The sequence below is a fragment of the Cetorhinus maximus genome, chromosome 14 (assembly GCF_964194155.1).
Source record: "Cetorhinus maximus chromosome 14, sCetMax3.hap1.1, whole genome shotgun sequence".
Taxonomy (NCBI): Eukaryota; Metazoa; Chordata; class Chondrichthyes; order Lamniformes; family Cetorhinidae; genus Cetorhinus; species Cetorhinus maximus.
In genome coordinates this window covers 71,726,756-71,748,638 of record NC_135892.1, presented here as the reverse complement: position 1 = coordinate 71,748,638, position 21,883 = coordinate 71,726,756, and the positions used below count along the sequence as shown (strand labels likewise).

At 45.5% G+C, this 21,883-nt stretch overlaps 1 protein-coding gene across 1 annotated transcript in view; it reads left to right on the top strand.

The window, feature by feature from the left end:
• ush2a (Usher syndrome 2A (autosomal recessive, mild)) overlaps positions 1-21,883 on the top strand; it is a 1,183,552-nt gene that overhangs the window by 1,050,823 nt on the left and 110,846 nt on the right. The window contains exon 65 of the mRNA XM_078556364.1: positions 9,885-10,112. Within this exon, the coding sequence (XP_078412490.1) occupies positions 9,885-10,112 (228 nt within the window). The remainder of the gene's footprint in view (positions 1-9,884; positions 10,113-21,883) is intronic.

Sequence of the window (21,883 nt, the reverse complement as noted above, 5' to 3'; positions counted from 1 at the left end):
GATGCATTTTGCAATGTTTTATTATGTTAAAGGATATGTAAATGCAGGCTATTGTATTGGGTGTTACATTGGTCTTGGGCATCTTGAAACACTTACGGCCCCTTGCCCTTAATGAGCTCTGATTTTAATTGCTCCATCATTGCTGACCTGGTCTTTCATCTGCTTAGAGGCTAAGCTCTGGAATTCCATCCCTAAACCTCTCCACCACTCTTACTTCTTTTAGGATGTTCCTTCAAACCAATCTCTTTGACTATGGTTTTGGTCATCTGCCCTAACATTGCCTTATGTGGCTTGATGCTCCTGATGCAGTGCATCAGTACATTGGTCAGGTCTACACCTGGCAAGTGGCTTATATCCCAAAAGAGGACAATTTTAAAATAAACTGCCAGATAGATATTGAATTATGGGAAGTAGATGCTATAACTTTATACTGAGGTAACTAACACTGCTTTTATTTTTATATTTAAAACCTCTCCAGAGCTGGAGTAGGTAATCTGGCCATCCATTCAATTTCCGCTGGGCTGGTTGAGTTAAAATCGCAATGATTACTGGTTAGGGCCTTTCCTCATCATCTGACCCAATTGATCCTGAAAGTCTGGTAACGAGCAAAATATTTCAACTCCTAAACCAAGCGTTCTTCATATTGCAAGGGAAATTATTCTAAGATGATTTAATGTAGTTATTCCACAGTTTAAGCAATAAAAATGTACAGTGGCTTCATAATATATAGGTATGTGTTTCTACATTCTTGAGAAGTAAAATCCTTCTTCACTATCAGCAGTTATCCTTCTCTTGAGCATTAGCCCTTCTGCTGTAGTGGGTAGTTAATTTGCCCTACTTACATCTTACAAGAATTGGCCCAGAGGTGTGTTTGAGACATGCAGCAACATATGCGAGTAAATTGTCAGCTTTTATCCATTTATCCTGCATATCCAGCTTGAAATGAATACAAAACAGTTGCTTGTATCTTCATGTAGAAAAATACAAACAGAATGGCATCCACACACAAGTTATTGTTTTTTTTTCAAATAATTGTTCCTCAGTTTCTTCCCATTTCCTATTCTTCTCCTGAAGCCTCTAACTCCTTGCTGAGGTACAATTCCACAACTGACACATATTTGAGCACCTCAACCAAGTGACAATTTTCTCTCTGATAGCAAGGTCAGAATTCAGCACTAAGCATATGGGTGCTATGGGTGGAAACGTGCATAACATCCGTTCTCAACTAGTCCTGTGGCCCTGCAGTGATTTAACATCCATTGGGACATTAATTACCTTGAGGCAAGGCTTCCAACCCATCCGTGTTCTGTTCCTTCTATAAATTGTTCCTTGGTAATAGCTTCCAGTTTTGTAAAATGGTGATCGTAAGGCCTGGGCCTGAATTTTTTGGAATGCCAGGTCTCGTTTCCTGCCATCCTGCTCGAATGAGCGTTAATTGGCTGCAGGCGGGACTTCTGCCCCTCACTCGGGAGGAAGTCCCACCTTAGAGAGCTGCCTGCCAATCTGATTATCTGGCAACTCGCTGGTCCCTGCAGTGACAGAAGAAGAAGTTCAGGAAGGCATCACAGCCTAAGTGTGAGGAGTGGAGGCCAAGGTAAGTTTAAGAGGTTCTCAGGCACAGAAGGTAGGGAAGGCCTGGGGAGGTGTGAAGGGGGCAATCAGGGTGTCAGGGGAGAGGCTGGAGAGGGAGGGGTGGGAGGTCCAGAGGCCACTGCATCTTAAGAGGGCTTCTGATGGAGGAGCCCCCCTCCCAGCCCCCACCTGAGATCTAGGCCTGTTGATTTTTGGGTCTGCCCCATGCCAGGTCAATCCTCCCACCTGCCTAAATTTGAGGCTCAGTGGGAAACGCCCCATAAGGGCCTCAGTTGGGGCAAGGGCAGACTTCCCGCTTGAGGCTTTGCCCGCCCCAGCGTAAAATTGCTGCATGGTCCAGTGGCCAGGAAACCGGAGGGAATCCCGTTCCTTCAATTTTGCGCTCCCACCCCACCTAAAAACCCACTGGTGAGGAAGCAGAAGATGCTGGCCCTGGTCTTACAAGTTAATCTACCACTGATTCTGACCCAGGAAAAACACAAGAGTGGAACATAATGGGACAGAGCATGTGCCAAGATTTTCTGTGGCTGCACTGGAGGCTTGGGCCGAGCTGATGCAGAGGAAGTTGGGTGCGCTCTATCCGCAGGGGACCAGGAGACCCCGCAGACAAACCCTATGCGCAGACGGTTCTTGTCATGGCTGCAGAATGTCACAGCAGTCCAGCAATCTGCCTCCAATAGATTCTTAGGATTGCTGTGATGCCACACTGGGGGAATGGCAGTGACTTTATGGAGCATGGGCTACTGTCCTCTTTCAAGGTAATAACTTTCATGCCCCGACCCCTCCTACTCCCGTTGCCTGTTAACCAGTCATCCCAGTCTGTTTCCGCCCATGGTAAGATGGTGCAGTTTGCAGTCCAGCCTTCTCATTCCAGAGCTGCTCGGGGAAGTTCTACAAGGCTATCCACAGTCGCCTCCATTGAAAGTCAGCAGCCTTCCATCAACCATGCTGCAACCATTGGGTTGACACCATGTAGGAGCAATGGGACAGACAAAGGCACACCGAGTTAAGGCGTTAAGAGAATGCACAAGGATAATTAGTTGACATTTGTGTGCAAGTTGGCATGAGCTAGTGTATAAATTTGGTTTGGAATGTTTGTTTTGTGGTGGCTTTTATTTCAGCATTGTGGCTAAGTGGATGCTGTAATAGTGACAGAAAAAAGGGATGAGGTCCTACAAGCTGAATATAGAGAGTTAGGTCGTAAATTAAAAAGTATGACCTCAATGGTAGTAATCTCAGGATTACTACCAGTGCCATGTGCTAGCGAGAGTAGAAAAAACAGGATATATCAGATGAATATGTAGCTGAAGAAATGGTGTAGGGGGGAGGGATTCAGATTCCTGGGACATTGGGACCGGTTCTGGGGAAGGTGGGACCAGTACAACAAGACTGGTTGCATCTGGGCAGGACTGGGACCAATGTTCTCGGCAGGGTGTTTGCTAGTGCTGTTGGGGAGGGTTTAAACTAAAATGGCAAGGGAATGGGAACCTGAGCAGGGGGACAGAGGAGGGGGAAACAAGAATAGAAATGGAAGACAGAAAATTAAGAAGCAAAAGTGGAAGGTAGAAAAAACAAGGGCGAGAAACAAATGGTGTCATAGTGCAAAATAAAGCTAAGATGACTAACAAGGTTAAAAAGACAAGTCTAAAGGCATTGTATCTTAATGAATGGAGCATTCACAATAAGGTAGATGAATTAACAGCACAAATAGATATAAACGGTTATGATATAGTTGCAATTACGGAGACATGGTTGGATGGTAACTAAGGATTGGAACTGAACATCCAGGGGTATCCAATATTTAGGAAGGACAGACAAATAGGGAAAGGAGGTGTGGTAGCAATGTTAGTAAAGGAGGAAATCAATGCAATAGTGAGGAAGGATATTGGCTCAGAAAATCATAATGTGAAATCTGTTTGGGTGGAGATAAGAAACACCAAGGGGCAGAAAACATTGGTGGGGGTTGTCTATAGGCCCCCAAAAAGTAATGGAGATGTAAGAGAAGGCATTAAATAGGAAATTAGAGATGCATGCAATAAGGGTATAACTGTAATCATGGGTGACCTTAATCTACATATAGATTGGACAAACCAAACTAGCAATAATACTGTAGAGGAGGATTTCGTGGAGTGTGTACGTGATGGTTTTTTAGACCAATACGTTGAGGAACCAACAAGAGTGTAGGTTATCCTAGACTGGGTATTGTGCAATGAGAAAGGATTAATTAACAATCTTGTTGTGCAGGGTCCCTAAAGGAAGAGCGACCATAAAATGATGGAATTGTTCATTAAGATGGAGGGTGAGGAAATTAAATCCGAAACTAGGGTCCTGAATCTAAATAAAGGGAACCAAGAGGATAGGAGCAGCTTAGAATTCAGCAAAAGTGGACAAAAAGATAGATCAAGAAGGGAAAATGGAATATGAGAGTAAACTTGCAGGGAACATAAAAACTGCCTGTAAAAGCTTCTATAAATATGTGAAGAGAAAAAGATTAGTGAAGACAATTGTAGGTCCCTTACAGTCAGACATGGGGGAAATTATAATGGGGAACAAAGAAATGGCAGAAGAATTGAAGACATATTTTGGTTCTGTCTTCACAAAAGAGGACACAAATAATTTCCCAGAAATGTTAGGGAACCAAAGGTCTAGTGAGAGGGAGGAATTGAAGAAAATCAGCATTAGTAAATAAATGGTGCTAGAGAAATTAATGGAATTAAAGGCTGAAAAATCCCCAGGGCCTGATAATCCACATCCCAGAGTACTAAAGGAAATGCCCCTGGAAATATTGGATGCATTTGTGGTCATCTTCCAAAATTCTATAGACTCTGGAGCAGTTCCTAAAGATTGGAGGGTAGCAAATGTAACCCCACTATTTAAAAAAAGAGGGAGAGGAAAAACAGAGAATTCCAGACCAGTTAGCCTAACATCAGTAGTGGGGGAAATGCTAGAGTGCATTATGAAAGACGTGGTAACAGAACATTTGGAAAGCATTAACGGGATTAGACAAAGTCAGCATGGGTTTATGATAGGGAAATCATGCTTAACTAATCTATTGGAGTTTTTTGAGGATTTAGCTAGTAGAATAGTTAAGGGAGAACTAGTGTGGTATATTTGGTATTTCGAGAAGGCTTTTGATAAGGTCCCACATAAGAGGCTAGAGGGCAAAATTAAATCACATGGGATTGGGGGTAATATACTGGCATGGATTGAGAATTGGTTGACAGACCGAAACAGAGAGTGGGAATAAATGAATCTTTTTCCAGGTGGCAGGCGGTGACTAGTGGTGTACCACATGGATCAATGCTTGGGCCCCAGCTATTCACGATATATATAAATTACTTGGATGAGGGAAACAAATGCAATATTTCCAAGTTTGCTGATGCCACAAAACTGCGAGGGGTTGTGAGGAGGATACTCAGAGGCTACAGAGCAATTTAGACAAGTTGTGTGTGTGGGTAAACACATGGCAGATGCAATATAACGTGGATAAATGTGAAGTTTTATGCTTCGGTGTGAAAAACAGAAAGGCAGAGTGTTTAAATGATGACATATTGGGAAATGTGGATGTACAAAGGGATCTGGATGTCCTTGTACACCTGTCAATGAAAGTAAACAGGCAGGTGCAGCAAGCAATTAGGAAGGCAAATGGTGTGTTGGCCTTCATTGCACGAGGACTTGAGTTCAGAAGTAGGGATGTCTTACTGCGGCTATACAGGGCCTTGGTGAGACCACACCTGGAGTATTGCATGCAGCTTTGGTCTCCCTACCAAAGAAAGGATATGCTTGCCATAGAGGGAGTGCAGCGAAGGTTCACTAGGCTGATACCGGGGATGGCAGGACTGTCATATGAGGAGAGATTGGTTCGACTGGGCCTGTATTTACTAGAGTTTAGAAGAATGAGAGGGGATCTGATTGAAACATGTAAAATTCTAACAGGGCTAGATGGACTGGATGCAGGGAGGATGTTTCCCCTGGTTGGGAAGTCTAGAACCAGGGACCACAGTCTCAAGATACAGGGCAGGCCATTTAGGACTGAGATGAGGAAAATTTTCTTCATACAGAGGATGGTCAACCTGTGGAATTCTCTACCACAGAAGGCTGTGGAGGCCAGGTCACTGAGTATATTCAAGAAAGAAATTGATAAATTTTTGGACATGGGGCATCAAGGGGTATGGCAAGAAAGTGGGAATTTGGCATTGAGATAGAGGATCAGCCATGATCATATTGAATGGCAGAGCAGACTTGAAGGGCTGAATGGCCTACTCCTGCTCCTAGTTTCTATGTTTATGTTTCTATAAGATATGGGACTGTTGGTGAATACGGAATTGGTGTGCTTTTCACAGTCATAGTGGTTGTTCATGGCAGTCTGTCCAAAAATGGGCTGTCTTGGTTGCCTGCTCCCTTCCTCTTCCTCCTGCTCCTTAGCCTTAGAGCTGATGGCAAGAACTGTGCCTTCATGATGGCGCTTGCACTGCGTGCAGTAAACCACCATGCATCTTGATACCAGTTCTGGTGAGTACTCCAGGGCTTCTCCAGAGCTGTCTAGACAGTGGAGGCTTTGGAAGCTTTGATTCAGCATGGCAAAGGTCTGCTCTATCACATTTCGCATGCCAGTATTGCTTTCATTGTATGCACGCTGCTCACATGTGCATAGGTCCTGCACCAGAATCATAAGCCGTATGGTCAGTGGATAGCTCTTGTCACTGAGTAGCCACCCATTGGTTTGTTGTGGTATCTCAAAAGCAGATGGCACAGTGGATTATAGCAGAATGAAGGCATCATGACTGCTGCCATTGACTGGGCATTAACCTCCTTGATATGTTGCTTATGATTGCACAACAACTGGACACTGAGGGAGCGGTCCATCTCAGAGTTGGCATGCATTGTTCGGAAAGTAACATGCACGCAGTCACTGGCACCCTACACCATGTACTCTGACAAAAAAATGCCTGCTCACTCAGGTTGTTGCTGTACGACACAGGAGAATGAAATGCTGTCAGCTCTCTGAAAAGAGAGTGTCCACGACCTCCCTTATGCAACACTGAGTGGCAAACTGAGAGGTGGGTCAAATATCACCCTCTCCTGCCTGGAAGGAGCCCAACGCATAAAGGCTCGTGGCCACGATAACCTTCACAGCCACTGGCAACGCAGCCCTCACTCTGCTCTAAGATTTCAGTTGTAGCAGCAGCAGGTGGCAGATTGCAGCGAAAACATCCACCCTGCAGCGCAGGCAGGTTTGGATTGGGTGGGAGTAGTAAAGTCTTCAGGATCAGTACCCAACCCAAGTCTGAGGCTCGAGAAACGCAGCAGCTACATCCAATGAGGACATGGCAGATCTGAGAGGTGTGCCTTTCACCTACCTAGCTCAAGCGTGCTTGCCTGAGAAACCTCCTGTGGCCAGACTTGCACCTGTGGCCAGACTTGCACCCTCCCCCCACCAACCTTCCTCACAAATTTCCTGATCCCATCCTCCACAGGACCCCTGAACTCACCCACCAGGCCTCTGATCTGCCCCCAGTCCTTTGATTTGCCACCCACCAGCTCTCCAATTTCCACGCCCCAAGCCTCTGACATCCCCCAAACCTCTGACCTACTCATCAAAATACCTCCGAAGGTCTCTGATTCTTTCTAGCTCACATACCTTGCTCCAAGGCCCCTGATTATCCCCCCTCCCCTTGCCCCTACCCTCCTCTCAGGCCTCCGTTTCTGTCCAAGGCCTCTGGTTCCCCCTCTGCCCCCACCCCTCCAGCAAGGCTTCCAATCTCCCCTGCATCCAAGTCCCTAGAATCAGATGTCCTCCTGACCGACCTACCACCCCTGCACACCACCCCCACTCCCGACCCCAACTCTTGATCAAACCTCCTCTCCCACACCCACTAACCCCCTTCTCTGGTATGGACTTACCTCACATCCCTCACTGACTGACGTCCTGGTCAAATGGAAGCCAAGCCTGTCAATACGTGCATAAGTCCCATCTTTCGGGTTCTCCACAGCTTTCAACCTTCCCACTTCCCAAGAGTCAGGTAAGTAAAAATTCGGCTGATCTTTCTTAACTGAGGTTCAGCTAGGATAATTGCTCCCTGAACACCATGGGTAAATCTGACCTCCTGCTTAGAGTCTTTCTCATTTTCATCCTCTTCCCTCTTCTGGCAGCCTTCTGTTCATTCACTCACTCATGTTGTATTCCAAAGGGAATGGCTTCCGCTGCTTTCATCTTTGGGAGCAATTGGTTTGTGCAGCAGCCTTGAACTCAGGTTGACGTCCTTCAGCTCCTGCCACACCACTCCCTTGGAACAATTTTAGCAAGCACCAAACAACTTGCGCAATTATAGCAGCAGCCAGTAAAAATCGATCAGCGACTACCCTGAGAGTAGTTGATGATCCCTTTAAATATGCTGCTGGCAGGTGCTGAATGTGTGTTCAGCCGTGTGTGATTAAAAGGTGGCATTGAGCTTCAAAATGGCAATGAAGGCATCAAATCAATGTTATACACTAAGTGATGGCATAATCTGCCTACTATGCATACTTCCAGCAGATACTCACTGCAGGCATATGCTATCACCCTCACAAATATGGTGTCTGACGCAACTCACACCAGGAGTGTGCACATGAACTGCAGATGCCATTTTAAACTTCTAAGGCCACCTGTGGTGCTCATAAAAACAGGCATTGCACATTTGAATATTGCACCCCTGAAATGCTACGTTTTTTGCTTTCTTCACAGGTGCTGCTAGCACTGCTAAGTGTTTCCAGCATACTCTATTTTTATGTCAGATCCCCAGTATCTGTAGTACTTTGTTTGTAGTTTGATCAAAGGTCGGCATTTTCCTTTGGCAAGCGGGGAGCGGGGCCTGCTTGCTGACACATAAAATGACACCCAGTGACGTTGGGCGGGTGTCCCGATGTCACCACACGTCATTCAGATATTCAGTTCGGCGGGCGCACAGTCAACTCGGCTGCGTGCCCACTAAACAGTCAAAGGCCTATTAAGGCCGGTTAAAAAGTAATTAAAGTAATTAGCTGAGCTGCCCGTCCAACCTTAAGGTTGAAGGGCAGGCGAAGAGCCCAGACGGCCTTCACATTTTTCATGAAATCTCATCCACGGGCGGCATGAGATTTCATGAAGGGTTTATTATTTAAAATAAAAAAATTTGAAATAAATAATGGACATATCCCAACTCAAGTGACAGTTTCACATGAGGGGACGTGTCCTTCAATTTTTTTCCCACCTTTATTCAAATTTCCAAAACTTAAACGAATCTCCCCTGAGGCACAGAGGTGCCTCAGGGAGATCTCTGTGCTCTTTCGCTTGCATGCGTGAAAAAACGCAGGGAACCACTCAGGGAATCCCCGCCCCGGCCCGCACAGGGAGCACTCAGTGCCTTAATTGGCTCGTCAATGTAAAATAGTGGCGTGGAACCAATAGTAATGCCGATCGGGTTCGCGCCCGCCCCCGCACCACCCCCCTCCCCCCCCCCGCCCCCCCCACCACCCGAGGAGGGGAAATTTCTGGCCAGAGAATCCTGGCTCATGCGCTTCTCCCTAACACAGTGACACTGAAGTCAGTGGTCATATCTTTACCATTGTAATGACTGAGATCAGCTCATTTACAAAAAAAAATCTTCAATTATTCCTGGGGCAGAGTTTTACGGGTAATGTGGTTTCTCAGCCTGCCACCTGAAGAGTTGGTGGAAATGTATCCCCTCTGATGCATGCTGCCCGACAACCATTTAACGCTATGAGGAGCATTAATTGGCTGGAGGTGAAATTTCCTCCCCTCACTCAGGAGGAAGTCCCGCCTCAGACAGCCGCCAGCCAATCTGATTGACTGGCAGCTCTTTAGTCCCAGCAGCACTGCTGGAAGCGGTGGCCACGATCAGGACTACAAGCAGGTCACAGAGCCAGGGTGGAGGTAATTGAGGGGGCCTCATGCTGTGAACAGAAGGGTAAGCCATGTATGGGTGTGCTTTGAGGGAAAGGCCAAGGAAAGGGAGGAGGGAACACCAGTGGGGAGCGGGGAGCAGCGGGGTGTGGAAGATCTGGGGGAGGGTGCCCAATAGGGAAAGGGGCCAGTGAGGCAGGTGCCCATCCCACTTCCTGCCTGAGGCCCAAGGAAGGTGACGAGTCTCCCCCAAATAAATTGTAAAATTATAATCTTGTTGAATGAGATTTTCATTTCCATGCAAAAATACTGTTACAATAATACTCAAAAAATACGGTTTTGCTGAGATATTGCTTGCTGATTTGAATTTGCTGACTGATTTATAAAAACAAATGCATTTTTCTTATAGGGTACAAGCAACCAGACTCATGTGTTTGGATTAAAGCCTTTCACCATCTATAATTTTAAAGTGCTTGCCATAAACAATGCTGGGCAAGTGGCAAGCCCATGGACTTCTATACGCACCTTAGAAGCATCACCCAGTGGGCTCAGCAATTTCACTGTTGAGCAGAGAGAAAATGGCCGTGCATTGTTACTGAAGTGGTCAGAACCCAATAACCCAAATGGAATAATCAAGGTAAGATAATTTAAGGCTTGAGCTATGCTGATTCCCCTTAAGATCTGGATGCACACATGCATTTTGGGGACATGGAGATAATAGTCAAAACAGTGTCAGTGTCAATCGTGTTTTAACCTGAAGTGACACTATGGAGACAAATGTTAGTGAAAATATATAGTTAAATGAGGATGGTAGGCATGGTGTTTGGGGACAGAAATGAACAATTAAAACACCTTTATTAATGATCAAGGAATTAAATGATGTGAAAGTATCTCAGGGGAAAATACCTTAGTGCTATGGGAGAGGGAGAAACATATATTAGCAATTCATTTAAATCAAGTATACAAGTCATATTAAATAGCAAGGTCTGTAGTGTTCTATTGGCAAACCTCAGTCCATTTGAATGAGAAAGTTTTTGAGTAAAAATTAACTGATCCAACGTTTTGAGACTATCAGTGATTTAATGCATGCTGAACTGCACCATGAATTAAACAAAAATGCAACATACTGGAAAGATATAGCAAATCAGTTAACATCCATAAAGAAAAACAGCAGATTAGCATTTCAGAATTGATTTTCCTCTTGGATTCGGGTAGAAATAATTATTTCAGCGGAATGCGTATAGAAAAATCAGACGGAGAAAATTTTGAAGTGGAACATGGCTGATTTTCTATTCATTAATTTAAATGGGCAGGAGATTATTTCAAATCGCCAGCATGCGCAGTTTTCTGCTTTCCCAAAGTTGGACAGACTGTGTTTGGGGCACGAGATTCTCCCCACTCAAAGTTCACTTCTTTGCTTTGCCCAGGAGATTATTTAGACCCAAGCGGAAAATTGGAAAAACTACTCCTTCGTGTATATCCACTTTGACAGATCAGGGTCATCAGGGCGCTGAGCACACCTTTCTTGCAGTTTTATCAAAATGCCTTGTTTTGTAATGATAAATCACTTGTACTTTTGCCGTAATGTTTTATGTTAACAGTGAACTAGGAAATACAGATAGTGGTATTAACTTAGAATTAATTACAAGCCAAAAGCCTGGTGACTGGGAAGGGAAGAGAGCAAATTCTGGGCCAGGCCAGAATTGAGGGTTAAACACAGGTTTCCTTCTCATTTAAAATACATTCCAAAATTTGGTGCAGGGGAGGGCTATAAAGGTCTATCACCCACCCTCCTCTCCACACGTTGGAAATGTGTCTGGGGGATGTATACATATATCCCAGGAATTCCTCCACTTATACCTTTGCTAACTGGCAGCTAGTGAAAGTTTTGTTCAGTGCCTAGTAAGAACCTGAGTCTGAACTAAGAAGAGGTAATTGATTACCCTTTCAAAAAAAAAATCCAGAAAAGTACAGATTTTTAATATGTTGCCTCTTTGGCCCTCCCAGGTGTTTCAGAAGAGCATGACACTGCTCTCTTCCTCCACTCAGGGCAGGCACCTCTGAAGCTTCTTCACAGGCATGGGCTACCATTTAAAAAACCTTAAGATAAAAGCAAAAAACTACAGATGCTGGAAATCCAAAACAAAAACAAAAATACCTGGAAAAACTCAGCAGGTCTGGCAGCATCTGTGGAGAGGAGCACAGTTAACGTTTCGAGTCCAAATAACCCTTCAACAGAACTAAGTAAAAATAGAATAGAGGTGAAATATAAACTAGTTTAAGGGGGGGTGGGATAAGTAGAGCTGGATAGAGGGCCAGTGATAGGTGGAGATAACCAAAAGATGTCACAGACAAAAGGACAAAGAGGTGTTGAAGGTCGTGATATTATCTGAGGAATGTGCTAATTAAGGGTAGAAAGCAAGTCAAGCAAGGTACAGATAGCCCTAGTGGGGGTGGGGTGGGGTGAAGGAATCAAAGAAGGCTAAAAGGTAGAAATAAAACAATGGATGGAAATGCACTTAAAAATAATGGAAGTAGGTGGGAAAAGAAAAATCTATATAAATTATTGGGAAAAAAAGGGGGGGGAATCGGAAAGGGGGTGGGGATGGAGGAGAGAGTTCATGATCTAAAATTGTTGAACTCAGTGTTCAGTCCGGAAGGCTGTAAAGTGCCTAGAAGATGAGGTGCAGTTCCTCCAGTTAGCTTCACTGGAACAATGCAGCAAGCCAAGGACGGACATGTGGGCATGAGAGCAGGGTGGAGTGTTGAAATGGCAAGCGACAGGAAGGTCTGGGTAATGCTTGCGGACAGACTGAAGGTGTTCTGCAAAGCGATCACCCAGTCTGCGTTTGGTCTATCCAATGTAGAGGAAACCGCATTGGGAGCAACGAATGCAGTAGACTAAATTGAGGGAAGTGCAAGTGAAATGCTGCTTCACTTGAAAGGAGTGTTTGGGCCCTTGGACGGTGAGGAGAGGGGAAGTAAAGCGGCAGGTGTTGCACCTTCTGCGGTTGCATGGGAAGGTGCCGTGGGAGGGGGTTGAAGTGTAGGGGGTGATGGAGGAGTGGACCAGGGTGTCCCGGAGGGAACGATCCCTACGGAATGCCGCCGGGGGGGGTGAAGGGAGGTGTGTTTGGTGGTGGTATCATGCTGGAGTAGGCGGAAATGGCGGAGGATGATCCCTTGAATGCGGAGGCTGGTGGGTGATAAGTGAGGACAAGGGGGACCCTATCATGTTTCTGGGAGGGAGAAGAAGGTGTGAGGGCGGATGCGCGGGAGATGGGCCGGACATGGTTAAGGTTAAATAACCTTATCCCTTCAAATTGGAACTTAGTTCTGCACAATCTATTTGGACAGTTGTGAGTGCCACTCTGTTGCCTTCCCCTGGCAGACTGGGACCCATGAAATTTTGGGGCCAACTACCGGTTCTGCAGCTTTATGAAGGCCCCGGAATGTAAAATTCTGAAATGCATTCGAAGAAAATAGATGGCATGTTTTAAAAAGTTTGATCTTAATGCTATTATTTTCTGATGAGGTGTTATCAATTGTCCACTGTAACTCTGGCAGAAGATTCACAGAGGTACCAGAGAAATGATTTAAATAGTGTTCACACCATTTTGTCAGAATTTCTGCAGATCTACTACTGAAGTTACAGCAGACATTTGGTAGAAGCCTTACAGAAATTCAACCCCTGAATGTCTGATTCATACAAAGGAACCTTCTTATAACTAATTCAGATGTACTGACATTCAATTTACAGTGCCTAATTAATTTAGCATGCGACACAATAGAACAGAAGAAAAATTGTAACAAGTTGTTACGTAGGGAAAATCTTCCATTGTCCTGACCACAAGGGGGAAAAATACATTTCATAGATCTGTAAGCAATTGTTCCCCAGACACCAAACACTTTGGGTGCGAACTTCTGTAGCACAACTGGAGGCATCAATGCATGGTAGCTACACAAGTCCAGCTCCTTTTTCTGCCAGCTGTTTCCAGTGTGGCTCACTCAGTGCTCCATCATGGAAAGGATGCCCACGGAGGTGCCCCCGGCACGTGCCGGAAGGTACTGAGTTGGCATTACGCCAATGTCAAACAGCCCTATTGGCTGACTTTGCACCCATTCTCCTAATTTGGACCACGCAGGTTCAGGCAACAAATTTTGACAGCACTCACCAAAGATTAGATGTTCTCCTAAAAGAACTGTAATCTGAGCCAGCGCTATTTAAAGGGCCACTCAACAAGTCTAGATGCTTCTGAATTTACTTCAGCCTAGACTAAGTTTGTGGAAGCAATGCGTTGGGTTTTTAAAGTTGCGTTTTGGCAGTTGGTGGTTACAGTCAGGGAGGGTAGGTGAGTACCTGACACACGGAAATGGCAGGAAGAGATAGATGCAAATTGCAAGGGAGCTCTTGCCCTGAGCCAGCTAGGGAGGTTCACCAGTTTCAGCGGGATCCAGGCCATAGCAGACAAGTTCACAGTTTCAGAGTCAGAAATTGAGATGCTACCATTGCCGTGGTAGCCACCAACCATTTAAATGCCCTATTCCAGTCAAAGGCGGTTATATACAGACAACATCAGAAGGAGAGGAAACAGTAATGCTCCAGGTTGTGGTAAAGCTGCAGTCACAGTCATGCACCAGGTCGAGATTGTGATAGATCCAGCAACTGGAGGAACAGCACCTCACCTTCCGACTAGGCACTTTGCAGCGTTCTGGACTTAATATCGAGTTCAACAATTTCAGATCATGAACTCACTTCTCCATCCCCACCCCATTTCCGATCCCCCCTTTTCCAATAATTTATAATTTTTTTACACTATATTTTTTTCTTTTCCCTCCTATTTTTAAATTTATTTTGATCTATCGTTTCATCTCCACCTTTTAGCCCATTTCGATCCCTTCCCCCCACCCCACCCGCACTAGGGCCATCTGCCACTAGCTTGCTTCCCTTAATGTCTCCATTAGCACATCCTTTAGATAATATCACCACCATCAATACTCCTTTGTCCTTTTGTCTCTGACATCTTTGGCAGTCTCTTCTTGGCCTCCACCTATCATTGGCCCCCTATTGAGCTCTCCTGTCCCACCCACTTCTACCAGCTTATATTTCATCTTATTTCTATATATGTCTTAGTTCTGATGAAGGGTCATACGGACTCAAAATGTCAACTGTATCCCTCTCCGCAGATGCTGTCAGACCTGCTGAGTTTTTCCAGGTATTTTTGTTTTTGTTCTAGATTTCCAGCATCTGCAGTATTTTGCTTTTATCTTAGTATAGAGAAGCCTGTTGGATATACTTCATGTACTTTAAGGAAGTCAGAGCAAAAAAACTCACAAATTGAGACAGAGGCATTAGCGATCATATATGGCATTACTAAGTTCTACAAATACTTATATAGTAGGAAGTTCACTTTGGTAACTGACCAGCAAGCCCTTACAATCATTTTGATTCAAAGAAGATGGTACCATCCCAAGCGGTAGTGCAACTTCAGAGATGGGCATTGATGTTATATATTGTATGTCAGCAGATCATGCAAATGAGGATATTCCTTTGAGATTTCCCATGAAGACTGATTCATTTTTTAGCCACTGAGTTACCTGTGAATTACTTTACCTACACAAATGGTATGTCAGTCTCTATCAGAGAGATTAACGAAGAAACTCACAAAGATGTGCTACTCAGTAAAGTGTTCAATTATGTCATGAATGGCTGGCCTAAAGAGTGTGATGATGAGAAAGTGTGGGAGAATTTCACAGGTAGAAATGAACTGAGTGTAGATCAAAACAAAAAACTACTGCGGATGCTGGAAATCCAAAACAAAAACAGAATTACCTGGAAAAACTCAGCAGGTCTGGCAGCATCGGCGGAGAAGAAAAGGGTTGACGTTTTGAGTCATCATGTTCTGCTGAAGGGTCATGAGGACTCGAAACGTCAACTCTTTTCTTCTCCACCAATGCTGCCAGACCTGCTGAGTTTTTCCAGGTAATTCTGTTTTTGAGTGTAGATCAAAGCTGTCTCCTAGGGTGTTTTAAGAGTTTCAATGCTTGTGTTGTACTCTGTTTGGGTGATCTATCTGCCATGGCTTAGTAGCTGGAGGCATGTGAAGCCAGTGAGAGGTAGGGGTGAGGCTGGCAATATTGGAAGGATTATGAGGATGAGTTGGAGTATCTGAATCTTAGACATGATTCCTGGGTGCTACTGAGTGCTGCTGGTTGAGAGATAGGGATATAGTGCCTTGAACAGCTTGAGAGGTTTATGTGTAGTGGGTATGCAATCAATGACCTTGATGACACATGTGAGGTCATTAAACTTCTTATGGCACTGTTGGCTAGTGCTTGGGGTCAGACTGTGTTGATTCACTTTTCTTATCACATGCTCCCACTCCCTTCAGAGGCTGCTACATGAGGGCCCCAGGTCCCCACTCCTGCAGAAACATGGCCTCTCTCCTGCAGAAACATGGCCTCTCTTCAGGACTCTACCTGGGTCACTATTGCCTTCAACATAGCACAAATAATCTTGAAGCTCTCTCTCTCTTACTTAGTGTCTTGACCTTCAGTGTTCCAAAATCACTTCCTGTCAGCGTCAGGAAGCTCATAGAAGTTCAGCTTTCCTTTTCAAGGAACATTTTACTTTTAAGAGCTGAAAGTTAACTGCAACACATGCTGTCAGGCCCACCATTATGCAACCAGCAGCGCAGCAGATGCATTACTCCACCTTACAATCATGGGAACTGGGTGCCAGAACAAAAATTACATGCTGGCCACCTGGTGTGGGCAGGTCATGAATCATGGCCCGCATGTCCAAAAACCAGGGCACCAGGGTAAGCCAGTTTTTAGCCCACTACCTCTGCCCACTGAGTGACCCTCTTAATTATACTTTTAATCAGACTTTTTCCAAGTCTGCCGTGAAAAGCAATCACTCTGATTCAGAATGTCATCTATTTTTAGACAAGTGAGCCAAAGAAGTGTCGAATGATGGGTTAATAGTTATGGTAATGAGATAGTGATGTGTACAATAATGTAGCCATGTGTAAAAGACTAAGAAGAAAGACTAAGTACAAGAGAGATGTACTTACCTAGCAGCTTAGAATGTACTATATGTAAATAAAGGAGTTTTTGAGAAACATACCAGAGGTAGACCTAAATCACTCATAGGTAATGGGAAACCTTTCCAATCCAAGTTACCTGAAGAAAGATCCAAATACTATTTAAAATGGAAGTCAAATCACAAACCAGAAAGTACTGTTGGCAATATTAGTAGGTGATTGTTAACTGTCTTTATATGACATTCCTCTGTCCACCAGTTTAACAGGGCATTAACAATTTACTCTTAATGGGCAAGACTATCATTGAAGAAACAGGAATTTATATGCACACATTGCACATTCAAACAATAACATGATCAACAGTAATTTCTATGCTACAGTTAGTTGTAAGATGAACTCATTGTCTGCAGAGAGAGGTCTGAGTTCAACTTCAGTTACAGTCAAAAAAAATTTAATGGATCAAAATTTTTGTGTAAACATTCAGTGTACACATTGACAAGTTTCAGTATCAGAATTTGCGGCAATCTGCGGGAGGACATTTAACTTCACCTCCTCCCTGGCAAGGGAGGAGAGGAGAGGTGAATTGAATTCTTAAAAATGGGAAACCTACCTCAGCTGACCATGAATGATCTTACTTCTGGCTAAACTGGAGTAGGCAAGTAGCCTACTCTTGAGAAGTTCTGGTAATTAGGGTAAATTTGTGAGGTTGCATGCCTCAAATTTTAGCACACGTCTAGATTTAAAGGCTGTGGGCCTAGTTTCCCTGTGCTTGGAACAGTAGAGGTGAGAATTACGTGGCACTTATTCACAAATAAGCATGCTCATTGGTATTGTTGGGATTTTGGTAGGCCCACTCAGCTCCAAACTTCATGACAGCTTCAGTTCAAACATGGTCAAAATAACCAAATTCCAGAGATAAGGTGAGAGACTGCCCTTGACACTAAGGTAACATTTGACTGAGCATGGCACCAAGGAGCCCTAGTAGAATTGAAATCTGTCACAATCAGGAGAAAAACGCTTCATTGATTGGAGTCATAACTGTAGTTGTTGCAGCCAATCACATCAGTCCCAAGGCAGCATTGCAGAAATTCCTTGGGGTAGTATCCTGAACTCAAGCTTCCACCACTACTTTATCAATGACTTTCCTATAATCATAAAATTAGAGGTGGAGCTGTTCGCTGATGATTGCACAATGCTCAGTTCCATTCACAACTTCTCAGATAATGAAGCAATCCAAACCTCCATGCAGCAAGACCTGGTCAACATTCAAGCTTGAGCTGATAAGTGGCAAGTAAAATTCATGCCACACAAATCCCAAATGTCAAATCCTGAAATCCCTCCCTAACTGCGAGAGTAACTTCATCAAACAGTTCAAGAAAGCAGTTCACTACCACCTTGTCAAGGGAGATAAGTGGTGGGCTATAAATACTGGGGTTACCAATGCTCACATGCAATTAATGAATAAAAATAACGGGTTAAATTCAGCAGGTAAGTGTTTGCCAGCAAAGCTTGCAGGCCAGGCAGAACAGAAGCGCTTTTCCCAGCCACTCAAGGTAAACATCAGTCACTAATTTGCCCACATGCAATCTAACATAGATCCCCAGTGATCCACAGAATCCCCACAACCTGATGTCTCTTCCATGATCAACCAACCCCTCCGTTATCTGATGCCTGTCCAGTATTATCTGACAAAAGCCTTGTGATCTGGCACACCCCTGTGACTGGCTGACTCCTCTGTAATGCAATGTGTGCCCCATTCTTGGCTGGGTCCTCACATGATCCAATAGCTCCCTGCCCTCCACCCTACCACATGCGATTGACTCCTTTGCAATCTGTTACCTGACCTCCAGTGATCATCAGATCCCACCACAAACCAATGTCCCTCCCACGCGATTGACTACCCTCTCCCCAGCAATCTCTCCCTCTCTCCTCTCAGGTCCAGGCTGCAGCTTTTACAGATGGACTTCCCACCAGGTTACAACCAGCCTCTCAACCTGACTGGTTGCCAGGCAGGAAGTGGAATGAAATTCAAATGAAGCCTTGTTTTTAAATTCAGCACCAGCTCCATTTCTCTGATATCTCCAGGTTTCCAGGCTGCCGATACCTCCATTCCCACTCCCTCCTTGTAAATATCGAGCTCTTAAAACTTAATTAAAGTATCAGTCAATAATGAAACCTCAGATAAATAGCACGGTCGCACACCCTTGACAATGTGTGGTCTTTGCTGGATGGAAAATGGCCAGCAAACAGCCTGTGATTGTTTTAGCCCTTGCACCAATGTTTTCCCATGTTGTACTCCATTGAACACCAGTCTCTGTTGGGAACACACCAAAACACCAAACTGGCCCAATAGTGATGGAATTGGACTGACTAGATTGCTCTGCAGGGAGCTGGCATGGACTTGATGGACAGAATGATCTCCTTCTGTGCTGTAAATGACTCTATATAAAGTCGTTTTGACAAATCTTTGTCAGTGATCTTAAAATTCTCATCCATATTTTCAAATCTCCCATGGCCTTGCTCTGTAGTTTCCTACAGCCCACACTTTCCAAGATATTTATGCTCCTCTAATTCAGACCTCTGGAACATCCAAATTTTTATTGCTCCACCTCTGGTGGCCTTACCTTAAGCTGCCAAGGCCCTAAACTCTGAAATTCCTGCCATAAGCCTCTTCAATTTGCTACCACTAGTTCCACCTTTAAAATGCTCCTCAATTCTACCTCTTAGATCAAGCTTTCAGTCATATGCTCTAAAATCTCATGTGGTTCAATGTCAAATTTTGTTTGATAACACTCCTGTGAAAAGTCTTAGGACATTGTATGACATTAAATGTTGTTGTTATTACTGTGATAGCTACAATTACATATGCCTCAAGTTTGATATATTGTAAAACTTTTATGTGAACGGAAAGGAACATTTTTATTTTTGAAATAATGGGCACAATTTTCAGTGCCCGCTGGCATTGGGAGTGTTCGGCGGCATGAACGGACAATATGGCAAGAAGGCCAAAAATCAGTTTCACAGCATCATGAAACCAGTTTGTGATTGTCCGCTCCGCCCGTCAATGGCAGGCCGCGTTTCCTGTCATCAGACGTCGGGAACCTCATTGTAATTCATCTGCATATTATTATAAGGCCAACCCACCGGAATCATCCCCCCATGCTGGATTGTCTGAGCACATTGGCGTGTTTCACAGCAGCATAAATAAGGTGTGCACTTGGTGGGCTGCACTTTGAGGGGAACTCGAAGGTGAGTGCACAGTAACGTCGTGCAACGCTCCCGAGGGACGCCTGTCGGACTTCAAGATTGAGGCGCGTTGGTGGGGGGGTCAAAGGCTGCCCTACGGGTGAGGTGAGTTGCAGGAGTAAGGGCTGCCCTGTGGTTGAGGTGAGTGCGAGGGGAACAAGGGTTGCCCTGTGGTTGAGACGTGTTGTTGAGGGGGAACAAGGGCTGCGCTACGGTTGAAGAACAGTTGGACCACTGCGGACTTTGTACAATCTCTTTGCATAAGATGGCCTTGGAGCAGTCACTGGTGGAGTTGCTCACAGCCTTTTGCAAAGTCATCATTCCAGTTTTGACCAGTCTCCCTCATGGTTCAAGTTAACAGTGCAGCCTTGCAGCATGGGTTAGGAGAATGCTTGTGCCTGAGCTGAGAGCACAGCATGCAATCCAATCAGCAAAGCTGCCCCCAATCGGTCAAATGGAGTGGAGTTGGAGGTGGGTGGAGTTTCAGGCAGCCATGCAGCGCACTAAACTCTGGCCATCCAAGTGGTGGCCAGTGCTCTCCAGGATGTGTTAAGGGGCCTTCCTACTGGTGGCCTAACATCTCCCAGGGTCCGCAGAGGCTGCAGGGATGGCTCCTTGGGGACAAGGGCTACCGGCAGAGGACATGGCTGATGACATCCGTGCGGCGGCCTCAGACTGCAGCAGAGTGAAGGTATAACGAGGCTCATGCTGCAACTCACAACTTAGTGGAGCAAACCATCAGGATGCTGAAAATGAGGTCCCAGTGCTTGGACCGGTCTGGTGGAGCCCTGCAATACATTCCACAGAGGGTAGCATGCACCGCCCTCATCTGCTGCACCCTTTACAACCTGGTACTGCAACAGGGAGAGGAGCTGGCTGAGGAGGAGCTGGAGGTCTCCTCTAATGAGGAGGACATCAACGGGGATGAGGTTGAGGAGGTCCTCGAGTGCGATGATGATGGCGATGAGGCCCTTGCACTGGCTAGATGAGGTAGGCGGGCTCGGGAGGCTCTCATAGCTGCTAAATTTGTGGAGGGTGATGACATCATGCAATGAAGTGACATCATAGATCCTCACATTGCAGCTGTGAATATTTGACTCGTCTGGCTTATAGCAGCGCACATTCCCTCAGTGATAAGGCACCTGTCATGGAGATACAGCGGAGGCCCTAATAGTCACTCAATTCCAGGAAGATGATGAGGACATGCAGTGAGGACACTCCATAGATCTTCACATAGCTAATGTGAATGTCTGACTCCTGTCTGGCCGAGGATAGCTTGCTTGCGCTCTGTGATCAGGGTCATGTCATGGAGACACAGCCATTGAACTTTAAATGCACCCAATCCTTTGTCCGCCTTCAGTACTTGTCCCCTTCAGGAGCACAGTGTCACTGGTCACAGTTGCCGAAGAGATGGGGGCCAGTCCCACCTTAAAGGTGCTGAGAGCACACTAGAATGACAGGACTCTGTGATACCTGCCCATGACATTCTGGCAGCAATGACAAGCACCCATCAAGGTGCAGCCATCACTAATGTTTCCAGAGAGTGTGAGGTTGGACCATCACTTTGGTCTAAAGGTTGCACAAAGCACAGGAAGAGGCCCTGGACTGAGACACCTGCCTTTATCTTGTGCCGGAACCCAGGTTTCACATCTGAGTGACGCGAACACTGGTCATCCAAACAAGGAACTATAGGCATTCTTGGGAGTTTATTTACAATAGTGAACATTATGCACAAGTCATTAACACCCGTGCCCAGGCTGTGCAACTGCATCTTCTTAACCTTCCCCGCCCTGCCACTACAACTTGGTGCTTCTCAGACATCCACAGCAGAGGTGGGGGCAGCCTGCAGTCTGCTACGCCCCACCTGTGATGACCTTGCAGGTGTCCTCTGGGGAGCTGAGACCTGGCAGGCCCCGACCTGCTTTCGGGGCCCTTCTGTATGGCAGTGGCCCCCTCCTTGGCCTGTGGAGCTGGAGCTGCTGAGGTCACAGGAAGAGGGGATTCGGATGGGCCAGACACTGCTGGAGTCACCTGGGTGGTTGGCCCCGGGTTGTGCACCTGCTGATCCTCCTCCCTATGGGTGCTCAAGGGCCCCTGGCTGAACCCTTAAGGAGAT